Consider the following 20195-nt stretch of genomic DNA (forward strand, 5'->3'; position numbering starts at 1 on the left):
AGACCGTCTTATGGCCACCAAGCCATAAACATTTGCCATCTCACACAGAGGACCAACATTTGTCACTCAAAGGGAAGAGCGACGACTGCTAGGACACAGCATGTTAAGGCATGCAGTTGAGTAGATGCCTGTTTTCCAGGCATGGTCTTATAGCCCGAGACTAGTCAAAAACAAGGGCAGATATCACAGCTGATTCCTGATTCTTATGGACAGTGTCTAATCCAAGTATTTCTGTGTAAATGGCTGCTTTTAGTTTTCAGCTTCTAAGGATGCCCTACACCAAAATTATGAGATTATTACTAACTTACATGAACATCTACCTGTCTAAAATTAAGATCTTTTAACTTTTACATGCGTTTTAAGACATTTGTTCATAATGGCAGATTTAGCAAGGACCTCTTTTGCTCTTTAGGTAGGTATGGCAATGTCATTGTTCCAGGGTATTACAAAACTATTACGACTCATTCCATAGCTCACTGTGGGTCATATTCTAAGAATCTACTTAAGAGTATACAGTGCTAACAATAACTAATGTTATTTTTGTTTGGCTAGGAAATGTTAATTATTTTCAATTTTTTTAAAGTTTATTTTATTTTAGATTTTTCCTTTCAAAAGTCACAAAACGCCCACTTGTTACATAGACTTGGAGTTTCAGAGACAGGAACTGTGACACTGGCTGTGAGACTGAGCATAGCTAAAGCAAGACCACTGAAGCTAGTTTATTAAAGCTAAGGTCCTTACCAATACCTTTCAGAGGCTTTTGCTGCTAATCTTTTAGCAAGAGATACAGTTAAAATGCTTTTCGCTCTCACAATAATAATAAAAATCCAATAAAAAATTGAATTTACTGAAAGAAAACAAATTCCTCTTCAGACACACCATGGAAGATACTCACCAAAAGTAAGTACTTCAGGTTACAAGCAATTATAATGCACTTTTTCACAGTTTTACCTGACACAGCAGTGCCAGTCAATTATTACTGATGCCAACCTGCTACAGACTCATTGCAGTAAAACCAAATGCAGCCCTACAGCACTATTAGCTAGATCCCGGTGTATCTGCCATACGGATGAGGCCTGCCTCTGGCTTTTCTCCCAATCTCCCCAACACGCCTTTGCCAACCATATTCTGCAGGGAGAATGGGAAAGGCCAAGCTGACATTCACAGAACATCAACAAAAAACAGGGACAAAATGGTGTCCTCCAGCCCACCCCATATTAATGGATATATTATGGAACAGACATATTATGGATTGACCCTATTAATGCCACTTCTGACAAAAATGTTTAACCTTGCCACAAAGCCCTTTGTAGTTTACAGTGACAGCTGAAAACATCTTTATTTTAATGTACCTAAAGATCTCAGCCAGTATTTTTTCTTCTATAAAAATCTAGATACGCCAACAAAACCTAGCAAGCCTGCATGCTAAATAGCAGCCAGTAGTCAAGTAAACTTGTCTTTGAAGCAGCACTCAAAAGTGAGCATCAATGTGCTATGGGACAGTGCTTGAGGACATTTTACTATCTACATTTAATTGGCCTGTGACTCTGTTTTGATCAGTTCTAGTCAGTGCTTGCAAATAACACAACTCTGTATTTGGTGCATAAAATGACTCTTCTTGCTATTTAAAGACCCCACCAAGAAAATCCAATGATGAAGCTTTTAGAACTGTTTTATACCAGTAAGCAGCAACAAAGAAGCTAATCTATGCAAACCTAACACTAAGACAGTGGGTGAGTACTTGACGTAACTTGAATGGTGTGGAAACTTTTTGCAAGCACCATGGGTGCAGACGCTTCCCACCTGAAGGGATGCTTGACAGGGAGCTCCATCCCAGCAGCAGAGCTGGCCTGCCTCTTCAGTCATCTGCCCCTGGTTTCCTTGCCTCTCCAGAACAAGTGCACTCGGGGTTTTGTTTGGGTTTTTTTTCCCCTTTTATTGTCATTTTTGCTGAAGATCAATATAATCTAGTTGATATCTGCTTAAGAAAACACAACCTTCCCTTTCACCACACGCAACTTGCAAACCAGACTGAATTTTCCTGTAATAGGCACTTGATTTAATCACACTGAGCTGTTCTAACTGGTGCTTCCAAACAAAATTTTGCAGCATAAAATGAAATATTATCAGGGCATGACATAGTGCAGAATATTTTTTGAAAGAGTGAAAGGCATCTCAGAATGATCTCTTACCAGTATTTTTATACTTTCATTACACTATGCACTATTTCAAGCACAAATATCAGCTTGTTATAAAAAACTGTATTTAGCTCTGTGCAGAATAAAACCTCCGATAAAGCTGTGCTGAACACAAGTTTTGGCAGCCTGATTCATATCTCATGCAAGTTAATGTAAGTTTTAATGATCTCAGGGAACCTTTGGATCAGGATCCAGTTTGTGTTCGTGATTCTGAAAGCATGAAGTGACTCATAATTTCCTATCTTTTCCTCAATGGTTTTAGAAAAAGAATTAAGCTATTTTGGAGTTCTTTTACAACCTTCAAGAACTGACACATCATACGCACTTGCAAAAATAAAAACAAGAAGCCCAGAAAAACAGAATAACAAAATGGAAGACATTCTTTCTCTTGTATTAGCATACCGCACACAGCTAATAAAAACTTGACAGGGGAATCGGTGATTAGAAAGTCACCTACACATTATTCATATAGCACATCTCAATGCCTTAAATGGCTCTTGATTTTCAAAGCTTTACAATGGTTTGGGGCACAGTATTTATTCCACTGCCTGTATGTTACAGGCACTGCTACAGACATGAGTTCAAATTAAATCATACAGGACCACTGTCTGTCCTGTATTGCTGGGTCATTCATGTGCCTGCATAATAGCCTGAATGTCTGAGATTTGCATTCTGCTCTTGAAACCATAGGTGAGACACCAAGTTTGCTCAAGCTAATAAAAGACAGGCTATAAAACATCTGGACCTGCAGGTCCTTTTCTGGTGCTTCTCAGAGCTGAACCTCTGGCTAATCCTGGGACTTTGACCCCGAGGTTGCTCCTAAGACGTGAATCCTCAACAGCTTAATACATGTGAAAGCCAAGAATTCAGTTCCGCTTTCTGTGCCACATTGAGTGAGCGACTCCTGTTTTACATTACCGTCAAGGAAAGCAGAGCGGGCTCCTCATTCTATGCAACTCATAGGCTGCCTGCACATTGCTTTGTGCTCACTACAGGTTCCCATACACCCCCTTTCATCATGAGTTACACAGCTGCAATTATGTGGTAAGTCCAAAGAAATAATTGGATCTGCGCTAGTGAAAGAGAAAGGTAAAGGAGAGGCACAACAGTTCCTAGATCCAATGACTCCAGCAATGTTCAGTACAAAATATAAAAATAAGATATATTCAACAATATGCCCTTACAATACAGAGCCTGTAGATGACATTTCAGCAACTTAACTGAGCCCCTGATATAATTCCATTAATGACGTGTAGTATAAACCATGGCTGAAGTTACTTTATATCCCTTGCACTTCATTAAATATACATTGTTACAGGACTCTTAGAACTCCTAGGAATAAATCTGGCTTGTGCTCATCTTGTTGACAAATACGTCACAAATATATAAGACACTGAAATATCATAAAATTAAAAATTTTGCTCCAGGAAATCAATTACAAAATCGTTACTGATATTGTAAAAGACCTGGATTTCTTTCTTGGCATGGTTTTTTTTTTAAGGATTGGTGTTTATAAATTATTTTACCATGTAACCACCGAGGTTACTGTCTCATTCTGCCCCTGCTTGGCTGCCCTTAGCCTGTAGGAGAAGCTGTGAGGATGCAGCACAGCACCCTTCAGCTCTATTTTCTTCCCTGAGAAGAACGCAACACAGATACCGACACAGGATATTTTTGTAGGGTGGGTGTTAAACCATCCAAAATGAGTCCTTGAATGCTGCCGGGCCAGAGCAGGGGCAACACAGGCAAAAACAGGGGTGGTTTTGACCACGGTACGTGAGCTGAGCGCCTCATCTCACACCGACGTACTTGCCTGGGGTCTGCTGGACCCTTGTGGGGCTCCCGCTCCACTCCCAGCGGTGCCCACAGCAATGATGATTTTCCAAACCAGCAATTCTCAGGTGGGGTTTTAAACTGGTGCAGCCCCGAACGCCAGCGCACCCCATCAGCTCGCTCGTCCCTGCACACTCGTACCATAAAGTCATAATGTAACACAGTATATATAAAATGAAGAGTAAAATAATGAATATGAGCCAGCAGTGTGCCCAGGTGGCTAAGAAGGCCAACGGCATCCTGGCCTGTATCAGAAGTCTTGTGGCCAGCAGGACTAGGGCAGGGATCGTCCCCCTCTACTCAGCACTGGTGAGGCTGTGCCTCGAATACTGTGTTCAGTTTTGGGCCCCTCACCACAAGACAGACATTGAGGTGCTGGAGCCTGTCCAGAGAAGGGCAACGAAGCTGGTGAAGGGTCTAGAGAGCAAGTCTCACAAGGAGCAGCTGAGGGAACTGGGGTTGTTACATCTGGAGAAAAGGAGGCTGAGGGGAGACCTTATCACTCTCTAAAACTACCTGGAAGGAGGTTGTAGTGAGGTGAGGGTCGGTCTCTTCTCCCAAGTAACGAGCGGTAGGATGAGAGGAAACAGCCTTGAGTTGCACCAGGGGAGGTTTACATTGGATATTGGGAAAAAAATTCTCACCGAAAGGGTTGTCAAGCACTGGAGCAGACTGTCCAGGGAAGGGGCTGAGTCACCACCCTGGAGGTATTTAAAAGACGCGTAGATGTGGTGCTTAGGGACATGGGTTAGTGGTGGACTTGGCAGTGCGAGGTTAGCGGTTGGAGTTGATGATCCGAAAGGTCTTCTCCAACCTGAACGATTCTGTGATTCTATGATGCTAAATGGGCAAGATTGCATATCCACACAAAACACACAAGAACATCTTCTCAAAGGAGTAAAAAAATGCAAAAAAAGCTCTGGTTTGGCTAGCAAAGGAGAAGTGATGTGAGGACTGAGGGTTTGACACGGTAAGCTGGGCAAAGTGGTAGCCACAGCCTCCTGCACAGAGCTGAACGCCGGCACCAACTTACAATGATAAGATACCAAAGCAGAATTTGTCCGACCACAATTTGAAAAGATAAGCAAAAAGAGCAGAAAAGTAGAGAGACAAAATGTGGGAGAACAACCTTAAATTACATTTAGCTGTGGACTATCTTTCCTTTCTAAGTAATTTTAATAACAGAACAATCATCTCCAGAACAATGTCATGATGTAGCTTGCTAATAAGCTTCTTTCACTCACTAATTAATAATGTTATATCTGCAGTTAAATGGTGTCAGTAGTCACTAGTCTGTATTTCATTTCTATTTAAATTTGAAATCACTATTTTAATTCCATTAGCTAAACAGTAGCCGCTCCAGCTGAAATGTTGGAAGCTTTTATAAGACAAACATCAGCGGATGGCTTTCTCAATAGACTAGCAGCCATTTCATTCATGTGCTACCACCTTTTCTTGAAATTCAGTACCCTCCCGTACTGCACTGGTATTTAACGAGTGTACTTTCATTTATACCTATGGAGCTCTCTTGACTTCAATTAAATTATGAGGATAGAAAGGAGCAGAATTTGACCTTCTGGCTAGATCCAGATAGAAAGAACAAGCTGCGTGATATCTCGAAGTCAAATCTCATGCATCTAGTCATAAACTCCTTTCCAAAGATGAATTAAATTAGCCTGCGTAACAGACATCTGAGCAAAAAGCTTAATGTGTTTTGATGTTGAGATGAGCTACACACAATTTATTAGGAAACAAATAATCATAGTAAATTACAGTTCACAGTTGAAAACAAGAGAAAGTGCCTTAATATTAATAGCGTTTTCCACCGTACAGCTTCCAAGTACCCTTTCTGTTCCTCTCTGGTTCAAGCAGCGAAATGCAGTGTGTTACTGCAACACCCTCACCACAGCAGCAAACAGAAGTCTGCTTTACCTCCTGAAAAACCATGGGCAGGTCACCTCTCTTTTGTATGCAGTTCATCTCAAAAAGCCTTTTGCACCACGGTCTTGAACGTGGAATGGTAAAGGAGTTTGTAGTTGGTCCCTTCTACTATTGCTTGGCAAGAGCCTGTTACTTCACTTGTGCAATGTGCTCCACAGACCTGCGGTGTGGCATGCAATGCCTGCACTCAGGTCTCGCTGCAAGGTTTTGGCTGATCTCTGCTCTTAGCTTAGCTATAAATATGTAGTCCTCAATGGTCAGGAAATAATGCAGAGGGTGTCTTCCAAGTCACAGGGGGGGGAAGGTTTTCAATTTTTCTCTGTGTTTTGGAGCACAGTTGGTTGAAATGAAATCACAATAAAAGTAGAAAAAAAGGTTTGCCCATTAATGCTCAACTGGTAGTTTAAAACTAAGGGCTATACAACTAAAATGAAATATACGAAGAATTAAATGCATTACAGAACTGCAATATGTGTTTTTCAGAGATAGCAACAGATGCTCTATCTGAAAAAAATAATACTAACATTCTACATTTCTGTACGTGAAAAGTCTGTGTTACAGGATCAGAATGGCAAGTTAAGCTTCACAGCAGGACAGCATGAATGCTCCTTTGGCATTAAGGCAGTTCTGCTGTGCATTTTCATGACATCACCTTTAACCATACAGTCTCACACTAATTTTTCCACAGAACAGCCCTATCAGTGTACATGGGGATGACACTTTATGGACAGCTATTCTTATCTTTGTTTTCTCATCCTTGTTCAAAGAACAGAGAACAGTTTTACTTCCTGAACACTAGTTAAAGCCTCAGAAGCCGGGAGGACTCTCCATATGACTCTCTGTGTTTCTACACAGAGTGTCACAGAGCTGCTGCAGAGCCTCCTCTTGGAGCTGCTGTGCCAGTCCTTGCTCCCCTGCCCAAAAATGTTTGTTCTCCCCGCTGGGACACTGAGCAGTTACATGCTGAGCATCCCAGACACTCCGGGTGAGGTGGCTCCCGAAAGCCGAGGGCATTCCCCACCACAGGCTGGGGTGTGCTCTTCCAAAGGCTGGCATGTTGGTCAAATCCACTTGGATTCTCAGGAGGGTGTAAAAAAAGCTCCCCACTGAACCACAGTGTGCCCTTCTTCCAAAAGGGTCAGAACGTTTCAAAATGGAAGACCGTCAAAAGTTACTATCCCAGGCAGAGAATTGTGGTTTTCCCCCTCTAGTCATAACAGTCTAAAGAAGAAAATATTTACCAGGGAAGCAATTATAAACTGGAAAAAGTCAGTTCAGGACCTAAAGTCTGGCAGATGTGCAAGCTTTTTCATGAGACTGAAGAACAGAGCAGGTCTGGAAAAATCCTTGTGTGCCTGAAAAGATCTACTTCTTTATGTAGATGTTTCGGAAATTCTGGGTAAACTTGAAAAAGAAAAAAACCTACCCCTAAGCAGCTTTCCCAAGAGCCAGCATCCACCTTTGCAGCTCTTCCACAGGGAACAACTTTGCCCTTCGGTCTTCACAAAGCTCACCCCCAAGGCACAAGGTTGGTACCTCCGCACAACGGAGCATCACAGTTGGACTTGGAGTTCCCACCTGGGGGACCAGCCACTGCAGCTCTGTGGACACTGCCCTGAACATCCAGCCCTGCGCTCTGTATCCAAAGGCAAGCCGAGGGGGACAGTCATCTCCCTTTCGTCTCTAGGAAAGCTTTCAGCGGTCAGTGCTGATCACCGTTTCAAGGTGAATGGGCCAGTATGGCAGAGCTGAGGAATAAAAGCACCGCTGTCAGAGTATGCCATTGATCAATGCGCAGCTTGCCTGAGCTGGGGTCTGCCACAGGTTTCTGCTGCAGCAGCGGCATGTGGGATGGGAGCCTGAGCAAGAGCTGCCCGCGGCTGTCAGCCGGCTGCTGCCCTCCAGGAACGGTGGGAACAGTACGGGTCCCTACGGCAGCCTCTGCGCGCTAAGGGCTTACGGGAAAAATCAAGCTGCTTATTCAAAAAATCCTGAAATGGCAACAAAGCTGCTATGAAAACATGACTCAACGAGGTCATTAGGACACGCAGGATTTAGGTGCGACCTCCCCCTTTCACGGGGAGTGTGAGGGCACTGGCTGCTGAAGGCAGCCCCAAGAAGGCCCACGTGCAAGCAGTTTGCCCCTTTTTTCTGCAATAATGTAACAGTGAACACCAATGCTCTTCAGACTTTAAGGAGAAAACAATTTAGCTCCAAGATTTCTTTATTTTGCCGTTTGCTTTCATGCTGCTTCATGGAGTCCCTGCTTTCACTCATTGCCTCCTGCCAAATATGTGCGAGTATCGTGACACTTCCTAAACACAGGCATCACCTGAAACATGCTCTGCTCACCCCGTTTCCAGTTTAACCTGTTCCAGCACAAATTATTCCACTACATATCCTTCAGACAGAACTGAGAAGCCACAGGAGGTAAAAACGAAGCCCTGGCACCACCACAAGCTGAAGGTTTTGAAAAGCCATAAAACTCCTTAATGGTTTGCATTTCACTTACTGTAAGTTTCCAGGTCCTCTGCTATTGTGAGAATGGAGCGATCTCTACGATCAGTGTGAATTCAAATGTTTATGCATGTATTCACATAAATCTGTATTTTTATATATATATACATACATATACGTTTATACACACGCACACACAAATTATGTGAGAGAGACAAGGGCCGATAACGGGTTTTGTACTCAACACTAAAGTGCTTTTTCTTAACCCCAAACAAAGGAGGAGCCAAGTTATCTATTGTAAAGTAGATCAAGAAAGAGGATGGATAGAAGCTAAGAGGTAGCTTCTGTAGATGATTTCATATTCAGACTTATCAGTTCATTAGAAAGATAATGATCGCTCTTTTTTCTTTCTTGTCAACTATGAACATTCCTCCTAAAGAGTATTGTATTGTAGGTAAGCATTTATTAAGAAGAACAAACTCATCGTATTCTGTTAATCTTATATTTCTGTTAATACTGGTTGTTTCTTCATGCTGTTCACCCCTTGCTGCCAAAGTCAGTGCATTCAGACTAATGGACTAGAAAAATGCAAAGTATTTCAGAAAGGACACAATTTCTTTTGCCTTAAGGTTTCCCAGAGCTATTCTAAAGCTATTAAAAAATGGTCCCCTCATTGAAATAAAAAGGAAGGACACACTAGATATGGAAAATGCTCAAAATAGGATGAAAAGGACAGGCAAAGGTATAGACTTCTCTGTGAAGAGTCACTAAGTAGGTCATTTTATAAAAGAGATGAGTTGGGGGAAACGTGATAGATATCTACCAAATCCTGGGTGGCATGGAGAACATGGATCGGGAGCAGCTCATCATCATCTCCAGTGCAAAAACGAGAGCTCCAAATAAACCTGGTATCAGAGAATAATTTCTGATAACACAGTACGTTAATCCTACCTCTCAGTTTCTCCCTAGGTGACCCCCTAACTTATTATAATGAGTTTAGTGTGACTACTCAGAATCAAATCTAGCAGAAGTAATTAAGATTTATCTAATCTCAGGCTAATCTGACAGCCAACACTGATGAGTTTTTTACTGCTTTAACCAAATTTACAGATGATATCCCAATTGCAGGAGCTGCATAGAGGAGATGCAAGTCCTGAGAAATATCAGTCTCCCACCTCCTTATTCTTGTCCTAATTTCATTTCCCAGGGTAAGGTAGTGCCTGAGCAGGTAGAGGGGCTGGTGGGGGCATCAGAGCGGAGAACGAAGATGACCACAGAAGAGTCTTTCTGCTAAGAGGCAATATGCAATATCGAAAGGTGGAAAAAACAACAACAAACCAAAACACCACTGTATAAGGGCATAAAGCAACCTTGGGAGTGTTGTTAAAATACTGTATTCTGAATAAAGGATGTAGACCTCAATGTTTCTAAAGACAGCTCTGGACCAGAGCCAAACTCAATAACAACCAATGTAATCCCATTTAGCTCCATGTGCCACAAATTAAGCAGCCCTTTAAGTTACTGCACAAAACATACACCTCACAAGCAGGGTCATCACTTAACTGTATTGGAAACTATTTTCTTTGTTGTATTTCACACACAGTCAGCTAAATTAAAGAAAAACTGGGGAGGGAAGCAAATTATACAACTAGTTTTTGTTTGTTTGGTTTTCCCCACCCCTCCCCATGGATACAGATTGACTTTCTTGATTAATTTTATACAAAGAGCACCATTCCAAAACCAAGATGTCTTGGACAAGGACTAAATATGGTATGACACTTTGCATCACACCTATTTATGCTAAATCTGTCCACACAAAAATAGCAGTGATGATTAAAGAATGCCAGCAGCCCTTGCACTCTGACTGGCAGTTCCAGGATCTTAATTTTTAACTTGTCGAAGTTAACATATCGTTGCTATTATAAATGGAAATAATCACTCAGCAGCAGAGTGTTAATGACATCCCATTAAAAAGAGTGCCTTTCCCTGGCAGAATGAAGACACAGGCACTGGTTAGCCTTGGAAAGTGCGGAGAAAGACTTACTTTAAAGGAGTTTCTGTGCACAGATTTGAAAGCTGATGTGCTAGCAGAGGCAAGTATGTCAGTGTTCATTTTTTTAGCATGGCCTCTTTCACAGATACTCCTGCAGGAATCCTGAAATGTGGCTTTACTAGGAAAAAAAACCTTAGAAAAATACTGCAGCATCTGCAACCATGGAACAACAAATAAAGAAAAACGTATTTTATGGCACTACGAAGAATTCCTACAAATACATACATGTTAACCGAGGTTTGTTCTCAAATTTCATGAGGACCAGTGTTCCCCAAAAGGGCACATCAGGCAGAAGTCCCTAGCGGGGTCCAAGTCCATGGCAGTCCATGAAGATTGCCTTTGTCCTGAAGATAGTTCTGAGTCAAATCCTCTGTTCTAGGTGACATTCATAAACTATGAACCACATTGTTATACAGACCGTATCAATATATGGCTACAAATAGAATATATGTATGTTCTAGCATTTCTCACATAAACTGTTATTTTGTTAAGTATTTGGTAAAAAATACTGTTCAAAAAATGTTACATTTTGTCTCAAAACTCCCACAGCTTCTTCCTTTCAGAAAGCAAGAGATGGTTCTGCTTAACTGTCACTCCAAGAAGATACTAAAAATCATAGAGACTTTCACAGCATTTCTGATCCAATTTGTTTTGATACTTAAACCCTACCTTAAAAAATTAAAAGTCACCCATGTAAATAAATAGGTTTTGCTCAGCTATAGAACTTTCAAGAAAATTATTAAACCTTAAAGTGTTATTAGTACTGGTCATAACTAAATTTCTGTACTATAATGATTAATCTTCCTGCTCATATACAGGATTACAACATTTTCTTAATTCATGAGACAACGAATGTATCTATGATTCGACAGTAGCATCTCAGCTATGCTCAGACCCCAGAGGGGATGACATGCTCCCACGCAGGTGACACAACACGGCTCCCTCGGGCACCAGAGGCAGGTACAACCCTATGCTGTGCATCAGACATAAAGACGTCCTTCCCACCAAGCAGGAGGTGGGATCCGGTAGACCCTCCAGTCCTACGACACAAGTCACCGCAGGCGCCCCATGCTATCCTACAAGGATGAAGAGGTGCAGGTCATTCTATAAGACAAGCCTGCGAAGCAATACTTTCTTATCTGTCACAGGACAAAGCACGGATGACAAAAGGAAGAAGGTACCCAAGGACCACCAAGGAAATGCGGAATGTGACCATCAACACAGGGAGTCCAAGAGGATCCTGGATCCTCCTGTTCAGGCTGCACCTCCAGCTGCTTCCCAGCACCTGCCTCTTCCCACAGAGCCCTGCAGATCCCCATGGATCCTGACAGATCCCCACTCCTCCAGTAGGCATCTCCTTCCCTTCTTGCCACATGCCCATGTAGGAGGGGACCAGCATGCATAGCCCCTCAAAACATGGGCGGTCATGAAAGCTCACGAGATGACATTGCTTACCCACGGGTAACACCATCCATGCTCATGTCATTACTCTTCCCCCTCTCCCGTCCACACTAGCTGGGTGCCCTTTACATCAGGTGACTGCCCTCCGCAATGGGTGACCACACAGGTCTTGCACCAAAACATCCATCGGGCTCCGGCTGCAGCACATTCATACTCAACCTCTGGCCTTCCCATGGACATCCATCATGGACAAAGCCTCAGAACTCCTCCTCCTGCATGTAACCACGAGCATTACAAAGCCTTCCTGTTACAAACCAAAAGGATTTGGGGGTATTATGCCACTGGGCAGAAATACCTAATGCAAAAATGAGTATTTCTCAGTAAAATCCATTTGAGGGTCACTCTGCTCTTCCATCGTCCTAAAGAACTCTTCGCCCTTTATTTCACGTGTTCATGAATTTGTAACCAGCCTCTCACCAATGTTCATTCAGAACATCATGAGGTGCTCTGGTAACTCATGTATTTCACAAATCTCACTGCATAACATGGCAAGATACCTTCTGGCACAGGACTGGAAAGCATGGCACATCGCTGTGCAATATGTCGCTGTGCCATGACACGCAGAAATCTTAGCTTCTTCTACAGCGCTTGGCTGTAAGAGACTGCAGCTCTGCTGTTGAAATGGCTGAACACGAGGAGGAGCATGTAAACTCACGGCAAAGATGAAGAAGAGATGCACAGTGCCAGAAAAAAAATAAATCCTTGCACCCTTGCTGCTCTCAGGTATTTACCTATTAGTCTGGCATCTATACACTGATTAACTGTCGAAAACCATCAGCCATTTCTGGAAACAATTTCTGAATGGTTTGCAAGACAGAGCAGGTTACACTGCAGGATATTTTTGCCATGAAAAAAGAAAGACCATTTCATATTTCTGGTTCATAATCAATATCCAGCCTACAAAGCACCAGGAAGATAAAACTGCGTTATTACTGCAGGAGAAAGCACTGATGGATTTAGGAAAAAATCCCTCACCATATAAGGGCTGTGAACATTTTCCCACTTAAGACAACGTGTGGGATCATATTCACAGACACAGAAATATGTTCTGTTCCCTGACACCCACAGTCCTAGAACACCGGGCTGAAGTGCTGGCAAGAATAAGAACCATTTGTTAAGTACAAAAAATGTCTCACATAATTAGAGAACTGCTGAAAGCTACCAATTTAGTACCCAGGCTATAAAATTTAAGAATTTTTATTGTAACAACAGCAAAAGCTTCAGTATGCCTAGAGGTGGAACCGCCTAACACATGCACCATACGGTTTGATCAGTGTATCAAATACCCGAGGCAAAATTAAACACAAGGTACAAGGAGATTTCGACACCACTCAAACAACACCTTTAGCAGATTTTACACTAATTATGAAGTGGAGCTGCCCACCAGGTACTGAGAGGTCCCTTCCCGCTGGGGTGACACATTCCCCTCCCCAGCCCCGTCCATTTCACTGCCAGCTTGCCCAGCCTCCAGGCATCGCTCCGGAACCATACCCACATCTCCCTCTTGTCAGGGTGGTGCTCCAAACTGCCCTTTTGTCCAGAGTAATGAGGACCATGAACATCTTACAAAGCATCTACCAGGGCTGAAGAGCCTCTGCCCGAAAGACTCTTCAATGGTCAAACACTGAGAACAGCAACAGCGAAGAGAAGGCGGGAAGGCGGTGTTGAAAACAGAACATACGGTGCTTGAATGGAGTTTTTTTTAATATATTTGAGAACAAATTGATGCAAGAGAAGCAGACGGTGGGAGGGATTGGTGGGGTTTGACCTGGGAAGAGCTGGAGATGGAGCTCCTGGCCCTGCCACCCTGTGCTCTGCCAGCAGGACCTGCCAGCCACAGCTCCGCTCCTCGGCCACCGAAGGCACCAGGGCCTCCCCGCTGACAGCTCCTCTCATCTCCTTACAGCGCTTCCTCGGCCTCACGGCTCGGCTCTCACTGGGGCTCGTTCACCTCCGACCACAGCCAAGACCCAACACCTACCACCAATGAAATAACGCATGTTGCAGAAAGGAAGGACAGCACTGATGACGGCCTCTCACGTCACTCCTGACATGAGACGAGTAAGGTGTAAATCCATTACGACAGTGGGTTCCTCTCAGAGCAGCTGCTGGCATGCCATCTTTCTCCTGGCATGCCCTCAGCTTCCTTCCACAATCTTCCCTACACCAATTGCAGTAAAAATTTTAAAAGTACAAAAAAAAAAAAAAAAAAGGCAACGACAAAGCAGTATTTTAAAATCAGCAGTGGAAAAACAATCCAAGTCAACCAAAGCTTTACATTCCACTCGATTCTCCACTTCAGAGCAGCACTCTCTGGGGAACGGAGCATCAGCTACGTGACTTGAGGTCAGTGCCCACAGCCCGCCGACTCCTACCGTCAGCGAGCAGGCGGGCACGCTCTGCTCCGCTCCACCGCTCGTGAGGTCACAGGACATGAACTTCTGAGCTCACATGGATTTCTGTTTATCAAAATGCTCTTTAAGTACGTATTTTATACCTGGAAGATTGCTCTATTGATTGCTCTATTTATAGTCCGTGTCATATCTTCCAAGCATCAAACTTCAGTGATAAACTAAGCATCAAAGATTTCACAAGTATGTCTTTACATCTTAAGCACATCATTGAAAAAACAGTAGTGACTGACAATTTACATGACAAAGCCAAGTGTTTGTTTCCCATCCAGGGGAACTTGCATAGCAAGCACAGACCCACAGGAGTCCCACCCACCGTTTCACACATCTTGATTACTGGATCTCAATAAACGGTATTGCTGTCCTGCACCCAATCAAGACAGACTTAGATTTTTTTCTGCCCACTGTCGCCTATGCTTATAAAAGGTTAAACTTGCTCTCCTCAGATTTTCTTTGCACCACCAGCTCTCATTTTCATTTCCTTTCCCCCCAGCAAAATATTTGGGGGGGGGGGGGGACGGCGGGGGAAGCATTTTCCTCCAATAAGCTTAAACTCCTGTAGCTATATATTCCTTCACTCTGGATACGAGTGAACTAAAGGATGAAGACTGTTCTCCTTATAATAAAAAAGAGCAGCCTTCCTGAACTTATGCCTTCCTTTCCTTCTTTATTCACCGTAACTTGATCCATTAACATCTTACTTGCTCCACCTCACCAGAGCACCTCTTGAGCTGTACGGATTTTATGCTCCTTTACTTCCCTAATTTTGCACTTCGCTACAGAACTGCCAGAGGCAGTCTCTCCTCTGGGCTGTCAGACCTCTTCCACGAAGTTGCACCCAGCCCAATTCACAGCTCCTTCCACACGTTCTTCCTCCTGACCATTACAGAAAAGTCGAAGGTGGACAGATGTAACTTCTAAGTGGGTCACACTAAAAAGTGTGTATCTGCCCAGTGAAGATGCACGGTAAAACACATAGGATTTCTCTGCCATCCACAAATTGCTGCATTCCCAGAAAAAAAAAGATCTGACAAAAAGCGAACAGTTCTGAAAGACTTGTCCTAGGATTTGATGCAATCTGCCGTGCCGGCAAATTAAAGCCTACAGAAACCACGCTAAAATTAGAGAGAGCTGAGATGAAAACCAAAGACACATGGTGGCTCTTACAAATCTTTAAATAGGGCTTAATACAACATTCAGGTGCTTGGTCTGTGCTCAGCCTAGATCTACCGAGATCATTAATTTAGATTACAAAGTAGTGCTGACTATTTCTGGGACAGTTTTCTACACCACACTTAACAGGGTAATCGGGGCGGGCTTTCAGACACTGGTCTGGTGGACCAGTGGATTTTCAAAGCGCCTGTGATGGGGCCAACGGATTCTCATGCCCTTATTTCAAGGGAAGCATTTCCTCCTACACCCACTTACAGAAGGTCTGACTCTCGGGTCACCAGTCCAAGCCCTGCCCAAGCGGGGCGACCCAGGACCACAGCCAGGGCTTCTGCGCAGCTCCAGGGCTGGAGTCACCGCTCGCACATCACCCTCCAGCAGGTCAGGGTAGGGCTGTATTAGCTGAATGTCTAGTAGGCTAAAATTGACCCTTGCGGAAGCACTGGGAAACCTTTGCAGCACATTGGTCTCCCGCTCCTCTCCCTGAGCCCACGCACTGAACGGCTGCCCCTCCTGGGCAGCAGCTCCCAGCATTTGCCAGAGGACCCAGCGGCACCGCGGCGGCTGGGTGCAGGGGCCAGTGCAGAGCCCAGGGGTGGTTCGGTGGGCGCGGGGCTCGGGGGAGCTCTGGGGCTGCCACCACGCAGCTGCAGCCTGCTCTCCCTTGGGAGCATCTGCTGGCCACGTTCGGATGTGGGTTAATCCCTGTTTTCTGGGTCTACGATGAAGTTCGATGCTCTGCCGTGTTTTGCATCACTTGGTGTCTCTGCTTTAAGACAAATGCCGAAGCTTTGTACAGATGCGAATACCTCAGGGGGCTATTAATTCCTCATTAATCTGAAGTTTTGTGGCTTTAACAGCGCGTGCGCGCGCTGCCGTCTTGAAATATTCCAGAGATAATGGACAACCTTCCTTTTAAAATCCCGTTTTGTAAGCAACTACGACTTTAACGAATTTGTAATGAATGATTAAGAAGCGTTTCTAAATTCCTGTGGGACCAAGGAGTGAAGAATTTGCTCACGCCCATGCACCACTCCTCCTTTCGATGGACTCCCACAAGCGTAGCAAGCACCGGTCACGCCGCGTGCGAGCGGCCACCTCCAGCCAGGCTCTTCACAGCTAGCAGTGTTTGCTTCCGAACTGCTGCTCCCTACTTGTTAAGCATCCAGTGTACAGCAGGCAATTAGTGACGATTGCTGTTACTTCGGCAACCACAAAAATTGGTTTAATGTAAAACCATTTTTTTTTTTAAGTATTTCATATTATTTGTATAACAGAAACACACCGAAAAGCTCCCCCTGTGTGAGATAATTAAAAGAAAAATTTAAAAATACTGTTTTATCAAAGAAAAAGTTCTACACATCAAATACTGGCAAAGGTTAAAGTTCACACGGACATCAAGCTGACACAGCACATCAAGGTATTTGATTCTAAGATCACGAAATTAATACCGTTTTGAAATAAATTACAGTAATTAATACTGTTTAAAAAAGTGACGAAACCTTCCTTCACTGCAGTTGCATGAAAAGAAAAATACACGACCTCCTCAGGAGGCTGATTCCCTTTCCACTCCCGTACCTATGCACTGAAGCAACATTAATATGCTCGGAAAAGAGGTCATGTTTTCCAAGATGCACAATTTATTTATAATTACGTAGCTTCTGAAACCAGACATTCCTATTTCTTTAACAAGTCTTGCTACTTCCAAAAAAGTGGCTGTAATATGCGACGTGGAGGTTGCCATGGCAAGCATACATCCTCTGCCGAGTCTCTGAGCGAGCAGATGCGTAATGGCAAAACCCACCAGATTAAGTCACTTCTCTTGTCAGGTAACGATGGGGAAAACGCTCTATATTTCATCTGTTCCTAAGGGTTATAATTACTCTGAACACCTGAGGTTAAAACCAAGAACAGCACGTGGCCAGAGTTTTTTGCTGAAAACCACAGATGTACCAAAGCAAAACGAAGGGGCTTAATTGGAGGGATAGGCATACCAAAAATATCCAGGATATGGACCATTTTTATTTCCCCAAAACCGAGGAACTTTCAACAGCGCCTTCTCACGGACACGACCCTTCCCCAGCCCAGCCTCGTGGAAATAATGAGCAAACCCGGTCATTTCCTCGCCCCCCCCCCCTCCCCCCCCGGCACACGCGGTCCCCCCCTGCCCTCCGCAGGGAGACGGAGATGCCGCCGCTGGAGATGGGGCCAGGGCAGCTGCAGGCCCCGAGACCCCGCGCCTGCGGCCCAGCTCTCTGCCCAGGCGTCGGGGAGGTTCTTCCGAATTCCCCGGGGGAGCAGGTATGAGCTCATCACCCCCACTGCCCTGAGGTTCCCCCAACCCTAGGCAACCGACTTCCAGCACGGGCTAGCCTTCTCCAAAGCAGCCAAGATTTAAAAGCCGGGTTGTGTTAGCAGAGGGATGACAGCACCTAAGCCACACGGGACGGTGAGAAGCCAGGGGGTTCTGGAAAGGCATCGTTTTCCCGGCACTGCTGCATCTCGCCATGTCTCCCCGAGGCGCCGGTCCTTCGGGAGGAAGGTACCGAAACTGGAAAGGGCGCAGAATTTTCCAGGAGCCGTGCCAAGCGCGATGCCTCGTTTCAGGCAGGTTGAAGGGAACGACCGCGAAAATAACCACAGAAACGGCGTTTCGGTGCGGGAGCCCTGCGGGGAGCCGGGGCGGAGGGACGGGGACGGGGAGACGGCAGCCAGCGCGGTCCGTGCCCGAGGGCTGCGCACCGAGGGGAGCCCCGCCGCCGGGCCGCGCTGCCCCGCCGCTCCCCCGGCCGCTCCTTTGTCCTCGGCGGAGGCTCCGCGGCCGCGGACCCGTAACCCGACCCGATCCCGGGGACACCCCCCGGCAGCAGCCCGCACCGGGGGCGTAGGCGGCGGCGGCGGCAGCGGCAGCCCTGCGCGGGGGAGCCGCTGTCCCCCCGCGCGCGCGCACCCCCCCACCTCACACACACGAAACCCCCTCACACGCGCACAAAACCCCCTCAAACCCCCTCACGCACACGAAACCCCCTCACACGCGCACAAAACCCCCTCACACGCACACAAAACCCCCTCACACGCACACAAAACCCCCTCAAACCCCCTCACGCACACAAAACCCCTCACACGCACACAAAACCCCCTCAAACCCCCTCACACACACAACGCCCCCCCACACAAAACCCCCTCAAACCCTCTCACACACCCCCCCCCCCAAAACCCCCTCAGACCCCCTCATACACGCATACACCCCTCACACACAAACACACACAGACCCCCCCCTCACACACACACCCCCCTCACAACCCCCTCTCACACACACCCCCACACCGGCCGCGGCCCCGGCGGTACTCACGGTGCAGGCGGGAACGCGCGTCCATCCGCGGCCGAACCGCGGTCCCGGGATTGGGGGTTGGTGGTGGTGGAACGAACGCGGAGCCTGCGGGGGGCGACGCCGAGGGCTGCCCGCGCCCGCGGCTCGCCGCCCGCCGGCCCCGCCGCGCAGGGCCCGCCTCCGTCCGTGCGCGGGGCGGCGCCCAGACACAAAGAAGGCGGCGGCGGCGGGAGCGGGAGAGGGAGAGGGAGAGGCGGCGGCGGTGGCGACGGCGGGGCGGGTCCCCGCTGCGCGCCCGCGCTGCGCTCCGCGGCGGCGCAGGGGCGGAGCGGAGCTGAGGGGGTCCGGGCGGGAGGGGGGGAGCGAGGGGAGGGGGGCGGGCGGCGGAGCGGTGCAGCCCCGACGGGGCGCCCGGCTGAGGGGAGCGGAGGTGGGGGGGGGTGCTAAAAAGCCATCGCTCGCCTTCCTCCTGCGTGAGGCGGGAGGCCATTTTCTTGACTTTTGATAAGTTGCGGGGGTCGGGGGAGCAGCGGGGAGGGGTTCGCAGCCTGAGGGGAGCGGCGCGGGAAAAGCGACGGGTTCGGCGTTCCCCGGGGGAGCGGGGCCGGGATGCGGCGGGCCGCAGGCTGGAAAAGCGTGGGGCGACGGGGAAGACCTTGCGGGGGGGGGCATCGTGGCCGTGGGTGGAGGCCGTCCTCCATCACCGGGAACATCCTGGGGGGAGAGAAAGGGAGAAGGGCGGGGGGGTGTCGGGGCTCGGCTCCCCGTTAGCTGACCTGCCGTCGTGCTCCTGCGCGACCCGGGAGTGATGCCGAGGACCCGCCGGCCGTTGGGTTTCCCGCCGCTTCTCCTGGCGTTCCGCAGAGCGGTTGTCGCAGCAGGCGAGGGCCGGTGCCGCTCCACTTGCGCGGTCCCGCTCTTTGTCTCCGAACGCCGCAGAAATCTCGGCAGCGGCCACGGGCCTCGGCGTGTCCCGTTCGCCGGCCACCTCTGCCCCGCACGGAGCTGGGCTCGCTGGGGCAGGCCGTGACAGTGGCACACGATTTTCTCAGTGACGGGGCGGCTTTACGGCCCGCCTGCTCCGTGCTGTGTAAGGTCGTCACCTTGCTCTTCCAGCGCCTGCCCCGAATCAGTGAGGGAAAGCGTTTAGTAGGAGCTGGAAGAGGATCACAGGAGGGTTTATACCGGCAGTGAGTTCTCCATCCCCGTTCCACGTGGCTAATCCCTCGGTGCAGATCACCTCTCCCCATCGCTGATGCGCTGGGGACGGGCCAGCCCGGACAGCTCCCGGACTCTCCCGCTCTCGCCATTGCCAGAGTGGGGACTGAAATCCGGCCCAG

At 47.1% G+C, this 20195-nt stretch overlaps 1 protein-coding gene across 6 annotated transcripts in view; it reads right to left on the reverse strand.

The window, feature by feature from the left end:
• The window catches only part of LRRC7 (leucine rich repeat containing 7), a 177975-nt gene extending 158873 nt beyond the window's left edge, over positions 1-19102 (reverse strand). For 3 of the 6 annotated variants that reach the window (XM_069788407.1, XM_069788404.1, XM_069788406.1), the window contains exon 1: positions 18877-19102. In XM_069788407.1, the coding sequence (XP_069644508.1) occupies positions 18877-18901 (25 nt within the window). In that variant the 5' untranslated portion in view covers positions 18902-19102. The remainder of the gene's footprint in view (positions 1-18876) is intronic. The other 3 variants (XM_069788401.1, XM_069788402.1, XM_069788403.1) reach the window with 2 other exon arrangements.
• Positions 19103-20195: the final 1093 nt, after the last annotated feature.

The sequence above is a fragment of the Haliaeetus albicilla genome, chromosome 8, assembly GCF_947461875.1.
Source record: "Haliaeetus albicilla chromosome 8, bHalAlb1.1, whole genome shotgun sequence".
Classification (NCBI taxonomy): domain Eukaryota; kingdom Metazoa; phylum Chordata; class Aves; order Accipitriformes; family Accipitridae; genus Haliaeetus; species Haliaeetus albicilla.